Here is a 26,367-nt window from a genome sequence, read left to right on the forward strand (position 1 = left end):
ACTCTGCCACCCCTGGCTCCTTATGGTCTGAAGACTGAAAGGGAGGAGACATAGATTAGATATTAGACAGTGAGGGTGATCAATGAGTGGAACAGGTTGCCACAGGAGGTGGTGAGTTCTTCCATGGAAGTGTTCAAACAGAGGCTGGACGATATCTGTCTGGGATGATTTGGTGATCCTGCACTGAGCAGGGGGTTTGACCCGATGACCGTGGAGGTCCCTTCCAACTCTACCTTTCTAAGATTCTAAGGTGTTGCTGCATTCGTGCAAGTGATATTCGATGTTTACATGAAAGTGCAATTCTATTTCTGTTAGGAACATTATCCTATTTGTAGCAGCTGTTCTGTGTACTGTAGCGTTGTCCCATGGCACAAAGCTTCAGTACTTAAAACGGCTGCTACGGATAGGAAGATGCCAGTATGAACAGACTTGTACTCATGTAAGCACTGAAGAGGCCGCAGCACTGTGCACTCTCCTGAAGTTTTTTTTAAAGTCAGGCAACCCCTTTAGGCCTCATGTCCACGGGCAAAATATGATTTAAGATCTGCAGCGGATCTCCCACATGCGGATCCGCATCCCATAGGGATGCATTGACCACCCGCGGGTAGATAAATACCCGCGGATGGTCAATAAAAGGGATTTTAAAAAAAATGGAGCATGAAAAAATCTGGACCATGCTCCATTTTCGTGCGGGTCTCCCGCGGGGACGGCTCCCGCGGGCTTCTATTGAAGCCTATGGAAGCCGTCCGGATCCGCGGGAGACCTAAAATAGGAATTTAAAAGTATTTACCCATCCGGAGCGGACCGGGAAGGTCTTCTATTCCTCACGGCCGGATCTTTCTTGCTTCGGCTCGGCGGATGTGCCCGGCGCATGCGCGCGGCACGTCGACGACGTGCCGCCGGCGTGACGAATTCATCCGCCGGCCGAAAAAGAAGATCCGGCCGTGAGGAACAGCAGACCTTCCCCGCCCGCTACGGATAGGTAAATTCTTTTAAATTCTTATTTTCAGCCCTCATGTCCGCGGGGCAGGAGGGACCCGCTACGGATTCTACATGTAGAATCCGTAGCGGGCCTGATTTTCCCCGTGGACATGAGGCCTTAAAGCTGAACCATGTACCGTACATTTAAGAATCATGCATCAAAATTCTTCATCAAAAGTATTGTAATCTATAGCAACCAATCCGAACCGTTTCATTTTAAAATCTTGTTTGGATGGATGACGGCTGGAATCTGGATGTTTTTGAAAACGTTAGCAGTTCACTTCAAGAAACGGTGCTGACAGCAGCATGTGATAAAGGGAGAGAATCAGAGCCTGGGGACATACAGTAGGTTTATAGGATTTGGAGGAGGAGTTGAGTAAATCCTGACGGGACTCCTAGGAGAGACAAAGTCCTGCTCACCCCTCCCACAGGATGATTGACAGCTTTCTCTGTGGAAAGCTGTGAATCGCCAGGTATGGTCAGTGTAAACAGGACTATCTCTAGGAGTCCGGTCAGGATTTCCTTTTTCTAATCAGTAATCCTCCTCCAAATCCTATAAACCTTCAGTCTATATAGCAGGGCTCCGCTTTTCTCAGATAGCGCTGCAAAAATCGCCCAACAGCATTGCTTTTAAATTTTTAGGTTTTTTTTTTTTTTTGCATCAGACCTGATATTCTTTAATGCCAGTAATATACCTTTTGAATCAATAAAATATATATATATTTTTTTATCTGCGTTGTTCCACCCCAATGCCGGTAAGCGGAATGGAGTTGGCATCTAGCACTTACCATTAAAAGACTGTTGCGTCATTTGCTTGAAACGTAATTTCCGTAAATTTAGCTTCTTAAAGACCACACCAATGGAGTAGCCAGGCCCAGGTATGAACACGCATCCTTTCGGATCAGAAATGAGTTGGATACTATGCTAGCAAGTGCCCGCATGAGGCTACGGACGGGCGCAATATCCATGTGCGTGAACCCTCAACGGGTTTGAATGGAAAGGTCCTTTTCCCATACATGGAGCATTCCACATGGCAGTTCTCATGACACTGTTAAAGCCTATATCCTGCTATAAGTACACTGTTTCACTCACCTCCTAATCTACGTTTCAGGGAAGCTGTACCCCACTAATGGTAACAACTCTTCATCCACACGTAGCCACCATCACGCCGCAGTATGCGGTGCCCTTTACCTTGAACTGCGCAGCCGGGCGGCCGGCGTTAGTTGAACAGACCGCTGCTGTACTGGTAATTTTGTTTCACTTGATTGTGTACACTAACAGTCTCCTTTTCATATATGTATTTCTCTGTTTCTTTTTTTTTTTTTCTCCTTTCCTCTTACCGTAGATTGTTTCAGAAGAGCATGGAAGCATGAGCTCCATCTTGTGGCTGTGTTCTTGCAACATTCTAAGCGGCTCGTTCTTAATGTCTACTTTTTTTATTTTTCTCATTTTATTTCCGATTGCCACGGTGCTGTCCGCCTCTTATGTTTCAGCCTGGCTTTCTTTTTTTAAAGCAGCAGTTCCAATGAGGGGCTAAATTGCGGTTTTGCTTCCTACAAAGCAGCAGCTCCTACTACAAATAATTTTCTCTGAAGGCTTCTTTTATAGTTGGCATTCAGAAAAATTTGGGATGAACCCACAATCCATATCGATACACCGTGTAAACTCCAGCAGCGTAAAGGTCTTACGTCCACCTGGATCAGAATCCTTTAAGGCTGGAGTGAATTATAATAGCTTGTGGCAAACTTGTAATTTTCTATTCTAGCCATATTGGTCACCTAGAATGTTGGAATTCTAACTATAATCTGCCTAAGCATAATAAATGGGGGTTTTCGTCCTTATATGAAGTAAGACGTGACCACCATACGTTAGGTTAGTCTCTATATGAAGCATGGGAGATGTAGCCTTGAGGTGACCAGTTCTAGCACTTTGTTTTGCAAAGTTTGGTAAACTACATAACTGGGACCAAGTGTTACACTTGCATCTGACTAAACCAAGTTTGAGTTGATGACCTCCCAAGCACAATTGATTTGAGGAGAGTCGAATTGGTAATCTATGTAGGGTCCCTCGTGAAGCCCACAGCCAGTAGAGCAGATAGATACGATTCCCGAGTACGGTAGATCTCCTTAGCTCCATACCGGGCCGTGATGGAAGTCGCTTCTTTGCATGCAGAAGTGAAGTTCTAAGTTGCTTTTTTTTTTTTTTATTTACTTGCTTGTTTTGAAATTAACCTTGCAAATGCCTGAGGAACGGTACGCTGCTGCTGGCGCCTACAACACGGGAGGCTTCTCATCTGGAGTTCTAATCAATGGCTTCAGCAATACTTTAACCAACATGCCCCAAAAACTTTTGTGCAGCCATTAACCCAATCAATGAAAGACCTTGTTCTGTACCCTCAATGATATTGCTTTTCCACAGATGCTGAAATTCTTGTTTTTGAACTTAAAGGTGAGCTCAACTTAGGTTCTGAGAGAGTAAAATGTTTGGGACTTATTCCGATTTTCCCATGAGCACTCCACCAACTAAATTGACCTCCACCCTGCATATTCTTGTATGGCATTCATAAGGATATTTCCATCTGATTTTTACGGATCACATTCCTTACTATGAGTCATGGTTTCTTCATGAAGTAATAAGTGGTCAAGTACTGCTTGACTAATCAGTAAATTTTTATTTTCTCGCTGTGTTTTAAGCATGCAGATCAAAGAGCTGATATCGAGCTCCAAAGCTTACAAAACAATTGGTGCTTTATGGCAAAATAGAGACTCGCTGATCTTCTCATTCCGGTCTTAATGATCATCATAAGATCACATTTGTCTTTGCCCTCATTAAAAACAGGAGGGGAAATAGTAGTCATCAGGCTGCTACTAAGTAAGATTGTGTACTTTCTTCCAAAGAAAAGAATGCAGCATGCACTAAATAAGACCAACTCGGCAACAAGGTTCTAACCTAAAATCCACCTTTACCATGTCATGTGACCAATTGGGGTTAAAGACGAGTCCTGTTGTGTTGCTGAGTGGAGTAGATATGCAGGGGCACACGTTGCATCAGGTAATGCCTGTCCATTCTGCACTTGTCACTATGCAGTCCAAAGATTTTCTTTCTATCTAGTAATCTAACTGTAGCTCACCTTTAGTTTAGCAGCCGGCTTGCCAATGGATTAGGTTGCCTTTTTTATCGCTTTGCCTAAGTTTGCATTACTTCATTGCAGAGCTTTTGCATATTTTGTCCTTCCTTTTGTCAAAGCAGTTCGTCGCTTGGAACGCCAGATCTCTGCATCGCATTTGGGATGTTAGTTCTTGTTCTGTATTAAACTATATGCTTTGTCTTGTGCAGGTGTTGGCTTATTGGAAAGAAGCATGGTGTGATTTTTAACATTATTATTAAACTTCGTTTTCTCCCTCGGGATGTTTTTTTCATTTATTTCACCTGCTTTTAAGTATTTTGCCAGGACCAGTGTGTTGTAAGACAGGGATAGGTCACTTGCAGAAGCACTCGGAATCCTGCAAATGTTATATGGGATGTGCTGCACTACATGGGTTTGTGCCAACCAAAATGACTGTTATGTAACTTCTAGAAACCAAAACCCTCCATGTTGTCTTGGCACCAAGATTGTCATTAATCTAAAGACTTTTGTAAACGGTCAGGTTATATCGGAAATAATAAATTTCAGTAGCGCTCCAAACAGAGTTTAGGACGGGCGGTCCACACTGCCGGTGCGTCTGTCTGTTGACAGGCGGTCCACACTGCCGGTCCAAGGTTGCCTTTTGAAGTGGGTATAAATCCAATGCACCACCAAATCCCCAAAAGGTGTCCTGGTGCGTAGGGAGAGCATCACGCAAAATCCCGAGGTTATGATGATACCTCAGTCGTATAAACAAGCAAAGTAAAAAGTTCCCTCGCTCCTGGTGGGCTAGTAGTGAAGGGAATATCAAACTAACAATGGAGAAGATACATTTTTCACTATGTATAGGAGTCCGCTATTTCGGCGGGACTCCTCTATAATCTAGGTCAGCTCAAAGTAACCCCAATATGCTGGTGTGGGAGTTCCAGATCCTCAATGTATTGATACAAGAGGGTGGGTAGAAGCGCCCCATCCCTCTACATGCAGACAACCAAACTGCTAAATGGAGGAGCGTTGTACAGGTGTGAGGACTATAGATGAGTCCCTCTGACATAGCGGCCTCCTCTATGAACTAAGTGGATGATTTCTCTTCCCCATTGTCCGTTTGATATTCCCTTTACTACTAACACACCAAGAGCACGCGGGAACAGTTTACTTTTAACGTTGCTTATTATTGGAAATTCTCTCCTCTACAAGAAAATTAATCTGTTTTAGAGACTTCATTCAACTTAAGCTGACAGTAATTTTTACAAACCTTTCAGATATTCACATTTACAGTCCTTTAAGGCATTGTTCCATCAGGACAGCTTTTGTCCTTCTTCCCCTACATCTGAGAGGTGTTCTTTTTAAGTCCTGGTATTTCAAAGTGTTAGATTTGCAGAAAATTATTCATCTCATGGTTCAGATTACTGCATGTACTGGGGATGGACAACAATATGGAAACACCATATGAAATGCACACCTTAAGTTACTTGGGCTTATAGATCCTGTTTTACAATACTACCAGCTAGATTTAACTAGATCAAAATGGCAGCTCAGTGCTAATGATTAAAATCCCATGCGGATCCCTCCTAATAGTCCAGGATTCATGCAGGTGTACTACAGCAGAGTTAGTAGGCGGTGCTGTAGTTGTTGTGTGATACAATGATCTGTATAACGGCGCCACAACATAGTGAGCGTCACTTGTCTTTGACACAGCGTTCTGCCCAGTTGTGAGGGAATCATGGCAGAGCTGACGGAACTCCAACGCGGTCAAAGTATTGGGGCCCGTATGGTGGGCGCCTCTGTAACAAAGGTAGTGGAAGTTCTTGCTGTATCACGAGGCACAGTATCCAAGATTATGACCGCATACAGTAATACTGGGAAAACCGCATCCGACAAACACCAGCGGGGATGGAAATGTGTGTCGAGTGACTGAGACAATCATTGCGTAGGGTTGAGATGAAAAAGTAGTAGACTACAGCTTTGGTGTTTCCATATTTTTGTCCACACCTTGTATGTACTCTAAAGGGAACCCTGACATAACATAGTAGTAAACTGGAGTCTTGTACAGAATACTTTTTTAGAAAAATGGTTGCATCTTAACCCAATGGCCCCCAATTTATGGCCATCGAGCTATTGCGAAGCTATAAACTCCCATCATGGCTCTCGTTGTGACCCTTTCAAAACTATTAAGGAAAAAAAATTCTGTGAGATTTGGCATGTAAATGTAGTTCAAGCACTAGTGAAGCCTTTTGGTTTAGTCGCGGATTATTTCCACATCTGTCTTAGTAATTAAGATGCAGCGATATCATGTGTCCTGAGAAAATTGGTTTCTTGGTAGCACATCGTATCCTTGACAGTGAGTTCATAGCAGCACCAGATGCAGAATTGTATAATTGTAGAGCTCCATAAATAGTTTTTCCAATGTTTTTTCCTTAGTCACCAGTTGGGTTGCATTAATAAGCTCCCTGGCAACGCACGTTGAGGACGTGAACATCCTATGGCTAGAGCTCCCATCTCTAGTTCAAGACCAGAGCTTTTGCAATCTAAGCCCATGGCCACTTGTTGCCAAAGAGGATGGCTTGCCCCTTGTCATTACAGCCTGCTGCGCTTATTAGAAAGCTTTTTTTTTTTTTTTTTTTAGATGACTTTACCCCAAAAGATGATGTGAAAATAGATATGATGTATTGCGTCCTTTAGTCACTAGGTTGGTCACGCACCCTGCTCTGCAGCACATCCTGTTTCATCTTTCTTCAACCTTTTCTCTGCAAGATGATGATGATCCTACGTCTTCAAAACGCAATATGTACCTTTATTACCTTAAACTAAGAACTTTTTCCCCTCCCCTTTGTGTTTTCCAGCAGGCATGGCCTGGTGGAACACAGCAGATCCTGCTGCCGTCCACGTGGCAGCAGCTTCCAGGAGTCGCCCTTCACAACTCTGTTCAGCCGCCGACCGTGATTCCTGAAACTATTGGAAGTAACCAGCAGCTCACGGACTGGAGGTAAGTTTCACGGGGGAATTTTAAGCCAATTTAGAATTGTGCTTGAAGGTGGTGAGCTAGAGGTTTGTCATTGTTTGGTAAGCTGAGCTATGCATCTGTGGTATTTAATAGCTTACGCTACTCCATAGATTAACAGTAAAAGAGTTGATTTTGGTCTTGTAAAAGAACGGTCACCTGGTCTGTTTTTAGCAAATACTTGCATTCCCCATGAAATAACCATTCAGGGAGATCTTTTTCTTATGACCCTACATGGTGCTGTTTCTATGTTGTTCCTTCTAGAAGCTTATGAATGTTGTCAACTATTAACATCCATCTTCGCCAATGGGCACGTCCTCTACTGGTAACCTAGATTGGAGAGTGTCAGTGTGGAGGAACACATCCCCAAAGGCACCTTTTATACGGGGCAATTATTGCTCGAGTCAGCGTTGGGACGATTTTCGCCTGAATTTGCAGTTTCCGTGTACATGCCCACACTGAGGGGGCATTTAGTGAGAAATTGCTCACTTGTCGGAGTCACTAAAAACTGAATGACTATCGGCCCATGTAAGCGGGAACCGCTCCATGTGTGAGTGACTCCTGCTTACTGTGAATAGTGGACTGGAATGATCCCGGCCCGCTCCGACTCAAGTCACTTGAATGATTATCGCTCCTGTGTAAAGTGCAGGAATGACTGTTGGGCGATTGTATGTGCCTGATGGGCGCCTCGTGGTAAGGTACCTTAATAGAGATGAGCGAACGTACTCGGTTCGGGTGTTTTTGGACCCGAGCACCGCTTTTTTCCAAGTAACTGACTACTTGGACGAAAAGATTCGGGGGGCGCCGGGGGTTGCAGAGTGGAGGGGAGTAAGGGGGGGGGGGGGGGGGGGGGGCTCGGAAAAAGCGGTGCTCGTGTCCAAAAACACCCGAACAGAGTACATTCGCTCATCTCTATACCTTAACTGGTAACCTTCAGTATATTGATCAGTTCCTAGGATGCATAACAGAGGAACAGCACTGTCAGGGGTTTACATTTGTAGGTTTTCATGCGATATATGAACATGCGCCACATATGCAGTGTAAACAGAGCCTCACAAAGCTTTTCCCAATTTTTCTACCCTTGCCTGGCAAAGGCCTTTAGGAACAAGGAGAAATGATTTAGCTATATTGGAAAATGTCTGTGCTAATCGCTGTTTTTCCGGTATTGCTGGATTCGCTGTTTGCTGTGTCTGATGTATGCACTAGGAAAGGATGACAAAATGCACAGAACTTCCCCTCTCCCATTTTAGAGAGGGTTCATCATTTTTAAGTGACCAGCTTATGGGGTGAACTGCACCTCTAAAGCATACTAGACGGTGTGTAGACCTTAATGGTTAGTTGCCCAAATTTTTGACTTGGGTGCAACAGGTCATGTTTTAGAATTTGGTGTACATGTATGTGACCAACATGTCTCATGCATTAGGGAGCGATGAGATGAAGGTACTTAGAGTATGCTTGTCTTTCCTATCTTAGAAATGCACATTCCCATGGGAACCAGTATAGCGCACTGATGCAGCAGCCATCATTACTCGCCAACCATGTCACCTTAGCTGCTGCTCAGCCTCTGAACGTCGGGGTCGCTCATGTTGTTCGACAGCAACAAAATGGAAACGTATCGGCAAAGAAAAACAAGCCGCAGCAAGCACAGAATAATGCCAAGTAAGGGCTGCTTTACTAATCTAATCCATCGTCATCGTGTTTTCTTTCATACTTAATATAATATACCGGGTCACCATGCATCAGGTGGTCGGACATATTACAACATATAAGGGCAAACCTAACCACAGGTAGAATGTTAGTCATGGGGTAGTGGGCTTTAAATATACCATGGCTTCTGTCTAGGTTGGCATTGGGTACCGACCCATTCCTCTACATTTTTTCCATACCTTGTTGGTTCTTAGACTTGCTCACCTTACTCAGTCCATACTTTTTGGCATGCCGGACATGGAATTCCCTTAAACTATCACCGCCATGATCTGTGACCGAGTGTGGGCTTCCATTTATGGGCTGCAGATCCGTCATTCGGTGTGAAGTAGTTTTCAGCTACGGCACTCAATACAATCGATAAGATCCAGCGCAGCAGGCCACCTGTTTATTAGTTGACCTCTGTCACTCTTTCATATCGCAAAACGTGACAATCAGAAATGGTCTAAATCAGCATGTTCTATTATCCAAAATCTCTTCTACAGCCTAATCTAATTTGGAGGTGGGTGTCAGTCCATTGTAGTTCTTATTTCAATAAAACAACAAGAACGCCTGCAGGAAGACGATATGGGAGATTTATGAAAGCCCGCTCAGAGGAAAAGAGAAAATGTTGCCCATACCAACCAATTGGATGCCACTTCTCATTTCTCAGAGGCCTTTTTTTTAGGTTAATTAAACCCTAAATGTAGAAAATGTGAAAAAATATACCAACAATTGCTCCCTTCATCTCCTTTTTTCTTTTGATCCCTTATCTCCCATTGCAATTAAACCGGAGCAATCTATAAAGCGCGCACCTGTGTGTGAGGAGCTGAGCCACGTCCCCCTCCTCGCCCGGCTTTGTCTGACTGTAAGACAGCTGGCTGCGGCAGGAAGCGCTCCCTCTGACCTGTCTGCGGTAAGACAAAGGGATTAATCCCGGCTCCCTCCGTTGTGCTCTTCCCTCTCAGCCAAAATCCAGCCGAAAATGGAAGAGATCAGCAGGAGATTAAGATGCTTACCTACAACGCTCATATAATACATACAACACATAATGACATCTACATCGCTTTACAGTGGAAACTTAGACTTAACACTTGGTTCTGTGCCACAGAGGATTTAGCTCATCATAACTGTTGACGTTTTACAGGACCCTGTCTGCTTTGGACGTCATCCCATCCCAAGTGTATTCACTAATTGGAAGCAGCCCTCTACACGCTTCTACTTCCTACAACACTCTTCTTCCAATCCAAGAGCAGCGGCAGCCTATAGTGATCCCCGATACCCCCAGCCCCCCTGTGAGTGTTATTACCATCCGCAGCGATACCGATGAGGAGGAGGATAGCAAGTATAAGCCAGTAAGGTAAGCAGGGGTTGGCCACAATAAGGGCTATAAAGGAGTATTGGCTCATGGTAATTAATGCTGGTTCTTGGATCCATCTACAGCATCATGACGCTATGTATTTTTGCAGAATTATTGTTTTTGTGTGAACATTAATTGACTTATTTTGTCTTTCAGCTCCAGTTTGAAGATGCGGTCTAACGTGATCAGCTATGTGACCGTCAATGACTCTCCAGATTCAGACTCCTCTATTAGCAGCCCATATTTGGCAGACCAACTTTCTACTCTTAATGGAGTTAATGGTGTTTTCGAAGTCCCAGGCGGCCGAGGACCCCACACACAGAGCTCTAGTTCTCGTACAATTATTGTCCCTCCCTTAAAGACGCAGCATCACGATTGCAGTCTGGACAACCAGTTGGCGGGTGTGTTACCATTTCATGCATTTTACATATGGCTTCTCATCCCTTGTTCCATTTTAATTTTCTTTAACCCCTTAACGCTATATGACATTAGTTTACACTCTGGTGCGTTAAGTACAAAGCTGCCATGACACAAACTTATGTTATGTGGATGGTGTGGCAAAGCCCGCGCCATCCCGCAGCAGGAGCGGTTTGTTACCGGAAGCCAGCTTCCCGCTGCAATACCAGAGATCAATGAGAACCTTGATCTCTGCTTTTAACCCCCTACATGCTGCAATCTATATAGATTGCGACATGTAAAGGGTTCACAGAGGGAGGTCGCTCCCTCTGTCATGTCAAAGTAATTGCGGAGGGCTGATGGCTTGCCATGGCAACATGATGCCAGATACTGGCATCCTGGCTTGCCATTGCCTATGATCGCTATTGTAAGTGAATAAGGCATTGCAGTACTTGGCAATCATAGCAGTTATGATTCAAGTCCCCTACAGGGATATAAAAAATGTTTAAAAAAAAAAAAACAAAGCTAGTGTAAAGAAATTACTATTTATTTATTTTTTGTGCACTTGCCCCAATTTGCATAGAAAAAAATAACATTTTAAAAATGCCACATATTTAGTTTTGTCGTATCCGTAACGACCCGTACAATACATTGAACACACTATTTATCCTGTATGCCAAAAAACGTAGAGGAAAAAAAAACGGAGGCAAAATGCTTATTTTGTTCTGTTTGCCTCCCAAAAATGCGATAAAAGTGATCGAAAAAGCCGTATGTACCCCAAAATGGTGCCAATAAAAACTACAGCTCATCATGCAAAAAACAAGCCATCACAGAGTTCTGTCCCTGGAAAACTAAAAAGTTATGGGACATTGCAAATTTTCTGCATCGCTGCATGCAAAAAAAGGTTGTATTGTGGAAAACCCCAAAAGTAAAACCAACCCGCAGAAAAGTATTTTATGCTGTATGATGAAAACTGAACCCCCCCCCCCAAAAAAAAGGCAGAATTGATGCATTTTCTCTCCTTGCTCTAAAAAAAAGTTTTACTGTATGTACCCTAAAATGGTACAGATTTATAACTACAGTTCAACGCACAAGAAACAAGCCCTCATACGACCATATAGATGGAAAAATGAAAAAGTTATGGCTTTTGAAAAGCGAAGACAAAAATCCCCAAAAAATCATTATGTCCTTATTCCCAAAATAGGCCTTGTTCTTAAGGGGTTAAAGTACAAGTCTTTAAATTTTTTTTTTCCAAAGCAAAAAATGATCAGTATTTTATGTGTTCTGCAGTCTATAGCTATACTAATTCTGACGCACAGCGGCTCCTGCCACCACGCGGGGGTGCCGGCTGCCAGTATTGTTGACCTAGCTTGAGCATAAGTCATCAATATTGCAGTGTCGGACCCCTTTAAGGGCTTACTCTGAAAGTACTTGTGTTCTTGTTTCAGGTATTTTAGGCCACTCTGGCAAGTTGAAAACTTCAAGTGGACAATCATCTAGTAGTTGCATCTCCCAAACAAGCTATCGTTCCCACCGTATGGTAAATGGAGTGCAGCCCCTCAACCTCAGTCAGGTAAGTTAAAGTTGTCGGAATTTAGTGGGAAAAAGACACCGAAGTTGTAAAGTAACAAGATAACTCTTCAGTCCCCGATGGCCCAAATACAGATACCCTACTGGTCCACACCGTCAGTCTGTTTACAAGCTGCTACCCACCATGTGCTGTACTATTGGCAGTGGTGCCTGACAACCCATTTAACTGCTTTCTTCATAAATAGGTTATGCAGATGACAATTTTTGGGGGGTGTAATGCCCCTTTTAAACAAGCAGATTCTCGTTTGAACGAAGGCAGGAGTGAGAAACATCAGCGCTAACTCGCTCATGCAGCCTGTTTAGACAGGCAGATCATCGTTGGGAATAGTTGACTTCTCATTCAGTGCTTTACATTCTATGTGAAACGCTGACCGGGGAGTATTAAACCTAACGAGAAGTGAGCAAACTAGCGATTATCTTGATGCCGGCTGAAACTGACAAAGTGCATGATTCTCGTTAGTCGCTCAGTCGTTAGCTGTCGTTTAGACACAACGATATTCACTTACTTTCATTCTCTTGGGTGAACTTTTGAGCGTCACTCGTTGTGTGTAAACAGGCAGCTCATTCACATTGAGTTTAGGGAAAAGCCTGGGCGGCTCTTAAGTGAGTATGGAACGCCTCTGGACCATTCATTTAATGACATTCCTTCAACGAGACACTTGATGATGCAGCACATGACTGGAAATAGAGCGGTGAGCTTATATAATCAGGACATAAGCCGGTATTAGCAGAGGTTTTATCTTGTAAAGATAGTGGACCTTGAGCAGTGCAGCACAAGTGAGTTATATGAACATCTAATAATCTAGAGCGTCTGATATAATCAGTGCAGTTCTTTCATGCTACATTGAACGAATTGCAGAAAACCGTAAGAGGGGGAAAAAATGAAGGTTTGACCAGTTTTACTATACTTGGTGGACATTTAACCTCTTCATTATCACTTTAAAGGGGTTTTTCACAGAGATGGGTTAGCCAATAGTTGATTGGCCGGGGTCTGTCCCTCAGGACCCTGACCGATCAGCTGATTGCGGCATTGTCAGCGGGCAAACAATCAGCTGATCGGTTTGAGCCTTGAGCGATGGATCCTAGACTATCAACTATTGATGTCCTATCCTAAGGATAGGTCATCAATAATACTCTCCCTGGAAAACCCCTTTAAATGTTCATATTTTTTTCCCCCCTTTTTACCTGCTCAGTGTCTCAAGCCGCGTTGAGAAATCTTTTATACACAGAAGTTCGAATCAAAACCTCACCCTTTTTTTTAAATTTTTTTCAGAACCAGCCGCCAATCTCAATGGGATCCCAAGAACGAAGCATAAATCCTGCTCCGCGCAGACAGCAAGCCTACGTTGCTCCACTCCCGTCAATTTCTCAGGCACCCTTCACTTTCCAGCACAGTAGTCCATTGCATTCCTCTGTGCACCCTCACCTCGCTGCAGCTGCATCCGCCACCAGCCACCTCACAAGCCAGCCTCATATGTACACGTACGCTCCGACCACTGCTGCATCCCTGGGGTCCACTACATCAATAGCTCATCTGTTCTCCCCTCAGGGCTCCTCGAGGCACACGACGTATGCGACCCATCCCAGTACTCTGGTCCATCAGGTCCCGGTCAGCGTGGGGCCTAGCTTGCTGACCTCCGCCAACGTGGCTCCTGCACAGTATCCACACCAATTTGCAACCCAGTCCTATATCAACGCCTCTCGGGGTTCTGCAATCTACACTGGATATCCTTTAAGTCCGACAAACATCAATCAGTACTCCTACCTATAATCCAGAATCTGGAAAAGCTTTTTATTCAAGACTTGACTGTTATACAGCAAGATTTGCTAGAAGCACGCTTGGAGGAAAAGGGGCTGTTTTTTTTGTTTTTCTTCTTACTGACTGCATTGTTGTAGTCCTATTAAGCTTGTTCAGTGTTAATTCATTCTGTGGTTTTGTGTATCACATGTTTTGTAGCATTCTCTTTTATCGTTCCTGAGTGTAGAAACTGCATAGCTAGTGAGTCGGGTCTCTGTTCTGCTGAGGACAGATAGCTGCGGACTGCAATAACATTATCCACCGTTTGCTTCATTTTATCCGTAGGTTTTATTTTTTTTGTTTTAGATCAAAACTTTTTTTTTTTTTTTTTTTGGCAACATGATGAGTTTTCTATTTTGTGTGATAAATGAAGTATTCATACCGCTTTTTATTATATGCTTTTAAGCCGTAGTTCTTTAGGATGAGATGTTAATGTTTTATTGTCATGATGATTATTTTTCGACTGTGCTTTTAACTGATTTCTTTGCTTCCCACAAAGTATTTTTATGGTAATAGCTGCTTCTTGGACTCAATGCACAGCAGAATCCATGGTTTTCTTTCAGTGGATCTACAGAAGACACTGGTGCATATTATGCAATTATTTCCTAACTTTCTCTCTTCATAGAAACCTTCATGTGACCTGTAGCTGTATTACTGGATGTGGCAATGTTATCGGTCCTTTTAGGGATTTGATTTATTCTTTTTTCTTTTTTTTTATTTCTGTAGTGTACAAAGGAATCTAGCATGAAACAGTGAAATGTCTGGACAACATATATTAATATATAGCAGCGTGTGGTTCGCACCATTTTTAAATCGGACAGTTGTTTTCTGTGCTCCAAGTAATCTGGTAAGATGAGCTCTTACTATGGCGCCACGGCAGCACTAGGTCTGCTCTGCCCAGTGTCCCTCTGTAAATGACCTTTACATTTCCAGGCTCCACAAACTTGACTTGCTGCTATGTATCACAGTTGTACACAAGTGCAATATCTGAACCGTGTCATACGCTGGGTATATGCAAGCAGCCAATGAAAACTTTTGTCAGGCTATTGTAGGAAATTAGTACCAAAACTCCAAAACTTTTTTTTCCCCCTCGTTTTAAATATTTACAGCCTTCTAGTCTTTCTCATCCTATGGTGTGAAACACTTGAAGAGGGAGGCTTATTCCGAACATGTTGCACTTCATGGAATGGTGGTGGGATACTTGTTTTTAGGCTCATAAAGCGCACCTCCCACTATAGTAAATTAAAAAAAATACGGTTGGTTGTAGTATTGCTGAATGATATGTAGACTTTTTGCAAACTTTTTTTTCCCTGTAAGGCAACTTTGCAAATAGTTTTCATGCAAAAACAAGTTTTATTTATTTTTTTTTGCATACCGCTCCTGTACAGACCTGTGTGTCTTCATGGTTGCACACCAAGGCCTTATTCAGACGGGTGAGAATTTTGTACAAGTCTTGTGCGTTGCGAGGAGCACAGAACTCGCAGGAATATGAACTCTATTCTGTTCAATGAACAAAAGGTAAAAAGAATCGCAGCATGTGTTCTCTTTTGGCGTTCTCTTGCAATGCCTCATCCATTGTTTTCAACGAGACCTTACAAGATCTCGCATGCCGTGTGATGTGCTTGCAAGTGCAATGTGATTGCCATTGAAATCAATGGGAAACACTTGCCATCCTCTGGCACATGTGAAACGTACCTGAGGATTGCAATTACACAGAAAGTATGCAAGGCGTTTTCCAATGAAAAAATGCATGTTGGTTAGCGGGATAACTGACCGAGAAACTCGCGATCACCCGTGTGAATTTGGTATCGGGCTCTATTTAGAGACTCCGTTAGAGATCCAGTTTACATATGCAAAGTGGCAAAACAAGCTGCACTATTGTGTCTGGTGAAATACCAAGTGACATAGTGGGAATAGTCATTAGTACCCATCAGAAGCCTTTTGTATATGTGACGGATCATAGCAGAAATCAACACGCATGTGAATAGCGCCTAAAACAAACCTTGTGTCCTTCGATTCTGCACTCATGTATCAAGGAGGCTGAACGTACATGTATTAAGCTTGGAAAGTTTTTCAACATGTGGCGAAATGGCAAAAACAAAAGCAATTGCACCATTTTTGGGGTAGATCATCCAGTAGAGAATAAACCGTAGCAGCAATAAGGATGCAGAGTGCACAGAGGAATAAAAACAATGCTTGACTAATCATTGCATCCTTATTGCTGCTATGGCTTATTCTTTACTGGATGGCATTTTTGGAGTCTATTGATCCGGACTTCTGCTGTGGCTGGCAGCCCTTTCTTGTGGGTCCCACCTTACTGGTTTTGTGGAGAGTGCTGTTCCCATACTATTTTGTTTGGGGCAGATCATGGTGCGGTAAAAATGACTAACTTTATTCTGTTGGTGTGATTTCAGTGATAACAAACTTTATAGCTTGCTTTACAACTTTTTTGAGAAAAACAAAGGCGTCTTGTAACCATATTCTGACACCCATAGCTTTTTTTTCTCTCTCATTGATGGGGCTGTGTGAGGGCTTGTTTTATTGTAAGATGTGCTGTAGTTTCTATTGGTACCATTATAGGGTACATACAACTTTTTGAACACTTTTTTTTTTTTTTCTCTCTGTTTTTGAGAGGCGGGGTGACAAAATCGGATTTTGATTACAGTGCTCGCCTTATAGTATAAAGACTATTTTAATAGCTCGGACTTTTATGGAATACAGTACCAATTTTTTTGGTAGAGCTAATCGACTATTGATGACCTATCATGTGGCTAGGTCATCAATTTGTATGAGCTGGAAAACCTTTCATCTGCCCCCCCCCCCTTCTTCTACTTCATGGGTTAGCAAATTGCTATAGTCAGAGGAAGAAGGAACACATGACTGCAAGATCGGACTGCCCAAGGCTTGATTGTAGTCGGTCAGCCGTTGAAGCATGCACAGTAGTTCGGTTCTGGGAGCGTGATGGCAGAAGATTTGTCATCCGGACTGTTTTGCAAAGTTGCCCATTCTTTACATACACTGTTGCAATAAAACTTTGCAACGATGTATATCTATTTTTAATGTACTATGGAGTTTTGGTTTCCGTACTCGGACAACCGCTTTTGTTGCTACAGTGTACAGCACTTCTGGTATATGACTTTAATGACTAAGCAGCAATATGTAAGTATATATGGATTGGGTTCCCTAGTGTAGGAAGAGATACCAATTTGCATTGCTCCATATTTATAATAGAGCATGAAATACATGAAGACATTTAGTATCAGTTGCTGTCTTTGGAAATCAAGTATAACCTGTTTTAACGTTCTCTACATAGATTAGGAATGATCAATAGGTCTTAATATCTCCAGACCGTCGATTTTTACCTATGTTGTATAATACATTATATCATACGTCTTTTTCTATTGTGGAGTTTAGAAATTTAAAGTGAAGTCTGAATTCATCGGAACAGCGTCATTACAGATGGGCCGTAGATGTAAGAGACTTGCATGCATGCTTATGATCTCCTTTTTCTAGTATGTGCCATGGAAATTGATCTTCGTAGTCACTCCTGCTCGGTCTAGCATGCTTTTGATCACTTTTTTTTTTCTTTTTTCCGCTTTAGTAAAAGCTGGAAGACAAAAAAAAAACAAACTTTTATTTTCAAGTTTCTTACAGAATTTCAGACTATTTTAGAAGTTTTTGTATTTGGTGTTTTCATATTTTACATAACTAAAAAAATGTATCTTCTGTAATTCCAAGTAAGCAGAAAATACCAAGCTTTTCCAGCGTTGGTGCAATACTCACCGATGCATCTGAAGTTTTCAATTGGTGTCTTTGTATTCCAAACTGTTAGTGATGATACTTGAATCTATCTGTAACTTTGTGTCTGTCAGTTTTTGCGGATGGGGGTGGGGGGGGGATGGTAGCGGGCGGGGCTCTTTTTTTATATCTATATATACACATAGTTTTTTGAAGTTTTATTTTCCTCCTAATTCTTTTGTTTGTAAACCAAAATAAATTGTGGGAATGTATGTGAAACAGTTAGAAATGATCACTGTAGCACTGACTATATATATATCAAAAATATATATATATAAAAATGTTTGAAATGTACTCGCGTAGTAGTGAGTATATTAAAAGTAAATCTGAGTTTTTTGCACAGGTATGTATGGTGAATTCTTGTTTCATGTATGTCCACTTAATGTAGTGCCTTAAATGCCAACGTAGTGATTAGTTTACAGTATGCTTGCCTTATTATAGGGCTGGCAAGCCCCATTTTTGAGTAGAAGCAATTCTTTAAAAAAAACAAAAAAAAAACTAGATGCAAGAGTCAAATAAGGCTAGGGAACTGTAGTACTCAGTTTAATATTCCGGAGCTGCCATTTTTTTTTCTTTTTTGCCCCTTTAGTAGTAAACCTATCAATGCTTTAGATTGCGTCAAGCAGTTGTTGCTTCTAACAGGCACACACACTGTTGTTATGTGTTGTAGATAAGCATTTCATATATCTGCTCATTGGCGTAGGATTGTGAACCCTTTCATTCACACATGCAATGGCATCCCGTTTTTATAACCCCCTTCCCCACCCCACTCCCTTCCCCATAACCAGATCTTGTGCGTGTCAATCGGTAAAATCCCTTGTGAAACTATATTTACAGGCTAGTTATAGGATGTTATACCAAAGAAAGCTTAGTGTAGTAAATGTATTGTGCCGACTGGTATGATGGGCTGGTACTAGGATACCAGTAAATTCATGTCATCGCATAAGTAGAGCAGTGAATGCAAATTTGCGTGTTTTTGTTTCACTAGGCTAAATCCACCTTTTTTTCTACTTACTTAGCACCACCTTAGTATGTCCTATAGTCATTTGGCTTGGATACAAAAACTTTGCCAAATACCCCCCAGCACAATATTCCTGTCTCCATCAAGTTTAGCCAAGACATTCAGCTGTGAGCAATACACTTTCTAAAGTATTAAGGAGACAGAGCGTAGATGTGTGCATTCCCCCTTGCACCAATAAGATGTTCATGCCCTACTAGGAGGAGCTAGTTTGTCCGTCGTTTGTTTCAGCCCCAATAGGTTACCAGCCTGCAGGTTACTGCAGCTCTAAAATTCAGGGATAAGGCAATGAAACGTTAGCAAGTTTAATAATACACTGCCAAAAAAAGGTTGTCTACCACCTTGTTAAAGCCACTCTTTTTGCGACAGCTGTATTTGCGTAGATGGCTCGTATATATGTGTACGTAATAAATAATGTGTAAGGAAGAGGTGAAGCACAGCAGGAGTTCTGTGAGATTCTTCCAAGTAATTTAAGGTGGAATGGACCTTTCCAGCTTGGCTATCATGCTGTACATATTTATGGCTCAGTGTTTGGAATCCATATAGCGGCATAGAAGGGTTTTTTCACAACTATGAATTGGATCACTTTTTTTTTTTCTAACTTGTTTTATTTTCATTTGTGTATGTTAAGGTTTCCAACATCCATTAATGACCCCCATGAATCTAGTACTACTTGTTTTTAAGCCAAGCAATTCAGGTCAGCTTTGCTCTTATATATTGTGGAATCATAGTATCTTATAATTAACCTTTATCCCCCCCCCACCCCATATATAATGTTCTGTTCTTTTAATTATTTGCAGTAATATCTATTTTTTTTTAGCATGATCATTCAAGCTATTTAAGTAAGATCTGCTGTTGTCCTTCGGCTGGCACAGTATAGGTTAACGATTGATTACACACGCTGGATTATTAAGGGGTTCGTAAATTGTATTAATCATGTCGGTAACATTCCTTAATCCTGATGTGAACATTTTTTTTTTTTGCATTGCAAAAGTCTCGCATAACTTACTACTATGGGTGACCATAACTTTTTGTTTTTTTTGTTGAACACCCTCCTGGTTTTAGCTTTGTTGATCACTACATGTAGCAGTACATAATCTCCTATGTTAGTGTTTTTTTGCTTTTAATCATTGATATTGCAATCTATTTTTCTTTACGACATGTGTTTAATATGCTAGTTGCTGTGTTGGAACCTAACCATTCATATTTTATGATTGTGCTTTTTCTTCCCCCCCCCCCCCCCCCCCTTTTTTTTTTCTTTTTTCTTTTATATAAATATATATTTTTTCAAGGGGTGCTGAGCTTGGCTTTGGCTCCTTGGAATTTATTGATCTGTTTGTGTTACCGGTGTTCTGAGGGTTATGTAAAATCAGTTGTAAGAAAACAAGAAAAAAATAGATATTTAAAATTTATTACTAACTATATGGGAGAAGGGTCCATTGTGAAAACATAGTTTATCATTGGATTCAATGTTTGTCTTTGGTTTTACAAAGTAGCTTGTATTTTATGTATTTTCTACGTCATACAGCAAAATGTTTAGCAATTGAAATGCATCAATAAAGAGGGGTAATTTTTCTTTACCGCCGTGCCTCTACTGTCTTTATTGCTAAATATGAATTAAGCTGCACCACATAATCGGTTATAAATATTAGACTTCAGGAGATGTATGCACTTTGAGATTCTTTAGAGATTCTTTAATTTGTTGCCTTCATCATTGCTGTGATCCGGGTTTAGGGCTGTCCAAGCTTTTTTGTGTAGGGTGTACATATGGAAAACAGAATTCGAACCTCTACTGGGCTCCCTCAAACATAGGACTACATTGGAATATAAAATGTTTGTTGTGTTGCTTAAGTTCTAATCGGAATCTTACAATGTAATGTATTAAATATATCCTCTAGAGATGAGCGAGCACCAAAATGCTCGGGTGCTCAGGAGAAAATTTTCGCGATGCTCGAGGGTTCGTTTTGAGTAACGAACCGTATTGAAGTCAATGGGCAACCCGAGCATTTTTGTATATCGCCGATGCTCGCTAAGGTTTCCATTTGTGAAAATCTGGGCAATTCAAGAAAGTGATGGGAACGACACCGCAACGGATAGGGCAGGCGAGGGGCTACATGTTGGGCTGCATCTCAAGTTCCCAGGTCCCACTATTAAGCCACAATAGCGGCAAGAGTGGGCCACCCCCCCCCCCCTCCCAACAATTTTTACTTCTGAAAAGCCCTCATTAGCAATGCATACCTTAGCTAAGCACCACACTACCTCCAACAAAGCACAATCACTGCCTGCATGACACTCCGCTGCCACTTCTCCTGGGTTACAGGCTGCCCAACCCCCCAACGACCCAGTGTCCACAGCACACACAATTGTCCCTGCGCAGCCTTCAGCTGCCCTCATGCCACACCACCCTCATGTCTATTTTTAAGTGCGTCTGCCATGAGGAGGAACCGCAGGCACACACTGCAGAGGGTTGGCACGGCTAGGCAGCGACCCTCTTTAAAAGGGGCGGGGCGATAGCCCACAATGCTGTACAGAAGCAATGAGAAATCCAATCCTGTGCCACCTCCATCTGGAGCTGCACACGTGGGCATAGCAATGGGGAACCTATGTGCCACACACTATTCATTCTGTCAAGGTGTCTGCATGCCCCAGTCAGACCGCGGTTTTTTATAAATAGTCACAGGCAGGTACAACTCCGCAATGGGAATTCCGTGTGAACCCACAGCATGGGTGGCTCCCTGGAACCCACCGACTACATAAATGTATCCCATTGCAGTGCCCTGGACAGCAGAGCTAACGTCAGATTAAATGCAGGTGGGCTTCGGCCCACACTGCATGCCCCAGTCAGACTGGGGTTCTTTAGAAGTGGACACGTGCAGTTACAACTCCGTGTGGACCGACAGCATGGGTGGGTGCCAGGAAGCCACCGACGGTACATAAATATATCCCATTGCATTGCCCATCACAGCTGAGGTAACGTCTGGGGAAATCCAGGCTTTGTTCATCTTGATGAGTGTAAGCCTGTCGGCACTGTCGGTTGACAGGCGGGTACGCTTATCCGTGATGATTCCCCCAGCCGCACTAAACACCCTCTCTGACAAGACGCTAGCCGCAGGACAAGCAAGCACCTCCAGGGCATAGAGCGCGAGTTCAGGCCACGTGTCCAGCTTCGACACCCAGTAGTTGTAGGGGGCAGAGGCATCACAGAGGACGGTCGTGCGCTTGGCTACGTACTCCCTCACCATCCTTTTACAGTGCTCCCGCCGACTCAGCCTTGACTGGGGAGTGGTGATAGTCTTGCTGGGGAGCCAGAAAGCTGTCAAAGGCCTTAGAGAGTGTTCCCCTGCCAGTGCTGTACATGCTGCCTGATCTCCGCGCCTCCCCTGCTACCTGGCCCTCGGAACTGTGCCTTCTGCTACTAGCACTGTCGGATGGGAATTTTACCATCAGCTTATCCGCCAGGGTCCTGTGGTATAGCATCACTCTCTAACCCCTTTCCTCTTCGGGTATGAGAGTGGAAAGGTTCTCCTTATACCGTGGGTCGAGCAGTGTGTACACCCAGTAATCTATAGTGGCCAGAATGTGTGTAACGCGAGGGTCACGAGAAAGGCATCCTAACATGAAGTCAGCCATGTGTGCCAGGGTACCTGTACGCAACACATGGATCCTCCTCCTCCTCAGGCCATACATGCTGAAAGGATGACAGGCAAGCAGCATAGGTACCCTCAGCAGTGGGCCAAGCTGTCTCTTCCCCCTCCTCCCCATGCTCCTCCTCCTCCTCCTCAACGCGCTGAGATATAGACAGGAGGGTGCTCTGACTATCCAGCGACATACTGTCTTCCCCCGCTCCGTTTCCAAGCGCAAAGCATCTGCCTTTATGCTTTGCAGGGAACTTCTCAAGAGGCATAGCAGAGGAATGGTGACGCTAATGATTGCAGCATCGCCGCTCACCATCTGGGTAGACTCCTCAAAGTTTCCAAGGACCTGGCAGATGTCTGCCAACCAGGCCCACTCTTCTGTAAAGAATTGAGGAGGCTGACTTCCAGTGCGCCGCCCATGTTGGAGTTGGTATTCCACTATAGCTCTACGCTGCTCATAGAGCCTGGCCAACATGTGGAGCGTAGAGTTCCACCGTGTGGGCACGTCACACAGCAGTCCGTGCACTGGCAGATTAAACCGATGTTGCAGGGTGGCAGCGTCCGTGTGGGACTTGCGGAAATGTGCGCAGAGCCGGTGCACCTTTCCGAGCAGGTCTGACAAGCGTGGGTAGCTTTTCAGAAAGCGCTGAACCACCAAATTAAAGACGTGGGCCAAGCATGGCACGTGCGTGAGGCTGCCGAGCTGCAGAGCCTCCACCAGGTTACAGCCGTTGTCACACACGACCATGCCCGGTTGGAGGCTCAGCGGCGCAAGCCAGCGGTCGGTCTGCTCTGTCAGACCCTGCAGCAGTTCGTGGGCCGTGGGCCTGTTCTCTCCTAAGCTGAGTAGTTTCAGCACGGCCTGCTGACGCTTGCCCACCGCTGTGCTGCCACACCGCGTGACACCGACTGTTGGCGACGTGCTGCTGCTGACACATCTTGATTGCGAGACAGAGGTTGCGTAGGAGGAGGGTGGTTTAGTGGAGGACGCATACACCGCCGCAGATACCACCACCGAGCTGGGGCCCACAATTCTGGGGGTGGGTAGGATGTGAGCGGTCCCTGGCTCTGACTCTGTCCCAGCCTCCACTAGATTCACCCAATGTGCCGTCAGGGAGATATAGTGGCCCTGCCCGCCTGTGCTTGTCCACGTGTCCGTTGTTAAGTGGACCTTGGCAGTAACCGCGTTGGTGAGGGCGCGTACAATGTTGTGGGAGACGTGGTCGTGCAGGGCTGGGACGGCACATCGGGAAAAGTAGTGGCGACTGGGAACCGAGTAGCGCGGGGCCGCCGCCGCCATCATGCTTTTGAAAGCCTCCGTTTCCACAACCCTATACGGCAGCATCTCCAAGCTGATCAATTTGGCTATGTGCACGTTTAACGCTTGAGTGTGCGGGTGCGTGGTGGCGTACTTGCGCTAGCGACGGCTGGACGGTGCGCTGAGAGACATTGCTGGATGGGGCCGAGGACAGCGGAGGTGAGGGTTTGGGTGCAGGCCAGGAGACGGTAGTGCCTGTGTCCTGAGGGGGGTTGGGGCACAGGGGGAGTGGCAGCGGTGCAAACCGGAGGCGGTGAACGGCCTTCGTCCCACCTTGTGGGGTGCTTGGCCATCATATGTCTGCGCATGTTGGTGGTGGTGGCTCCATGGCTGATCTTGGCGCGACAAAGGTTGCACACCACTGTTCGGTCGTCTGCACTCTCAGTGAAAAACTGCCAGACATTTGAGCACCTCGGCCTCTGCAGGGTGGCATGGCGCGAGGGGGCGCTTTGGGAAACAGGTGGTGGATTATTCGGTCTGGCCCTGCCTCTACCCCTGGCCACCGAACTGGCTCTTCCAACCTGCCCTGCTGCTGCACTTGCCTCCCCCTCTGAAGACCTGTCCTCAGTAGGCTTAGCAAACCAGGTGGGGTCAGTCACCTCATCGTCCTGCTGCTCTTCCTCCGAATCCTCTGTGCGCTCCTCCCTCGGACTTACTCCAATTACTACTACCTGAGTGATAGACAACTGTGTCTCATCGTGATCGTCCTCCTCACCCACTGAAAGCTCTTGAGACAGTTGCCGGAAGTCCCCAGCCTCATCCCCCGGACCTCGGGAACTTTCCAAAGGTTGGGCATCGGTCACGACAAACTCCTCCAGTGGGAGAGGATTCGGAACCATTGCTGCCCATTCTGGGCAGGGGCCCGAGAACAGTTCCTGGGAGTCTGCCTGCTCCTCAGAATGTGTCATTGTAATGGAGTGAGGAGGCTGGGAGGAAGGAGGAGCAGCAGCCAGAGGATTCAGAGTTGCAGCAGTGGACGGCGCAGAACTCTGGGTGGTCGATAGATTGCTGGATGCACTTTCTGCCATCCACGACAGGACTGCTCACACTGCTCATTTTCTAATAAAGGTCTACCGCGGGGACCCATTGTGAGATTAATCTGGCGACACCAGAAACGTGCCTCTCTCCTAATCCCGCAGCAGTCGGCTGCGATACACCTGGATCAGGAGCTCGGCCTGTACCCACACCCTGACGTGGGCCTCCGCGTCCTCGCCCACGTCCTCTAGGCCTACCCCTACCCCTACCCCTCAGCATGGTGTATTACAAGTAGTGCAGAAACAGAACCCTGTAATTAAATGTGCCGCTTATTGGCCTGTGGTTGGAGGCGGACTTCGCTTACGGAACGCAGAGCAGAGCCAGGAAAGAATTTTGCGCAAGCCTGTTGTAACACTTAGCTGGCTGTGTATTAATTAGGACTACTACCCCCAGCAGAGACGCAGTACAGTCAGGACGGTCACAGGCAGCCCAAATATATTTTTTTGTCCCAAATTTTTTTGGAAAAGCCCACTGCCTATATAGACAGTATACGTCTTTCACCTTTTTTACTGTCCCTGCCTCAGCACTACTGGCCCTATACTATGTAAAATTACTGCAGACTGTTTCCCTCTGGACAGGATGACAGCGGTGATGTAACGGCCAACGCAGAGCCAGGAAAGAATTTTGCGCAAGCCTGCTGTAACACTTAGCTGGCTGCGTATTAATTAGGACTACTACCCCCAGCAGAGACGTAGTACACTCAGGACGGTCACAGGCAGCCCAAATAGAATGTTTTTTCCCAAATTTTTTGGGAAAAGCCCACTGCCTATATAGACAGTATATCTCTTTCACTGTCCCTGCCTCACCACTACTGGCCCTGGACTATGTAAAATTACTGCAGACTGTTTCCCTCTGGACAGGATGACAGCGGTGATGTAACGGCCAATGCAGAGCCAGGAAAGAATTTTGCGCAAGCCTGCTGTAACACTTAGCTAGCTGCGTATTAATTAGGAATACTACCCCCAGCAGAGACGCAGTACACTCAGGACGGTCACAGGCAGCCCAAATAGAATGTTTTTTCCCAAATTTTTTTGGAATTGCCCACTGCCTATATAGACAGTATATGTCTTTCACCTTTTTCACTGTCCCTGTCTCAGCACTACTGGCCCTATACTATGTAAAATTACTGCAGACTGAGGACGCAATGCTCTGCACGGCCAATATACAAAAAAAAAAAAAAAGTGCAACACTGCAAAAAGCAGCCTCAACAGTACTGCACACGGTCAGATGTGGCCCTAAGAAGGACCGTTGGGGTTCTTGAAGCCTAAAATAACTCCTAACACTCTCCCTATAGCAGCTCCAGCAAGACAGCACTTTCCCTGAACTATGTCAGAATGCATCTGTGGCGAGCCGCGGGAGGGGCCGATTTATATACTCGGGTGACACCTGATCTCGCCAGCCACTCACTGCAGGGGGGTGGTATAGGGCTTGAACGTCGCAGGGGGACGTTGTAATGCCTTCCCTGTCTTTCTATTGGCCAGAAAAGCACGCTAACGTCTCAGAGATGAAAGTGAAAGTAACTCGAACATCGCGTTGTACTCGTCTCGAGTAACGAGCATCTCGAACACGCTAATACTCGAACGAGTATCAAGCTCGGACGAGTACGTTTGCTCATCTCTAATATCCTCCT

The 26,367-nt window shown here is 44.6% G+C and overlaps 1 protein-coding gene across 3 annotated transcripts in view; it reads left to right on the forward strand.

The window, feature by feature from the left end:
• Positions 1-17,820, forward strand: part of HIPK1 (homeodomain interacting protein kinase 1) — a 60,587-nt gene extending 42,767 nt beyond the window's left edge. The window contains exons 10-16 of one of the 3 annotated variants that reach the window (XM_066600078.1): positions 2,093-2,227; positions 6,949-7,091; positions 8,580-8,765; positions 9,937-10,149; positions 10,306-10,550; positions 11,994-12,118; positions 13,409-17,820. In XM_066600078.1, the coding sequence (XP_066456175.1) occupies positions 2,093-2,227; positions 6,949-7,091; positions 8,580-8,765; positions 9,937-10,149; positions 10,306-10,550; positions 11,994-12,118; positions 13,409-13,906 (1,545 nt within the window). In that variant the 3' untranslated portion in view covers positions 13,907-17,820. The remainder of the gene's footprint in view (positions 1-2,092; positions 2,228-6,948; positions 7,092-8,579; positions 8,766-9,936; positions 10,150-10,305; positions 10,551-11,993; positions 12,119-13,408) is intronic. The other 2 variants (XM_066600079.1, XM_066600080.1) reach the window with 2 other exon arrangements.
• The last annotated feature ends 8,547 nt before the right edge of the window (positions 17,821-26,367 follow it).

This window comes from Eleutherodactylus coqui, chromosome 4 (assembly GCF_035609145.1).
Source record: "Eleutherodactylus coqui strain aEleCoq1 chromosome 4, aEleCoq1.hap1, whole genome shotgun sequence".
In the NCBI taxonomy this organism is placed as follows: Eukaryota; Metazoa; Chordata; class Amphibia; order Anura; family Eleutherodactylidae; genus Eleutherodactylus; species Eleutherodactylus coqui.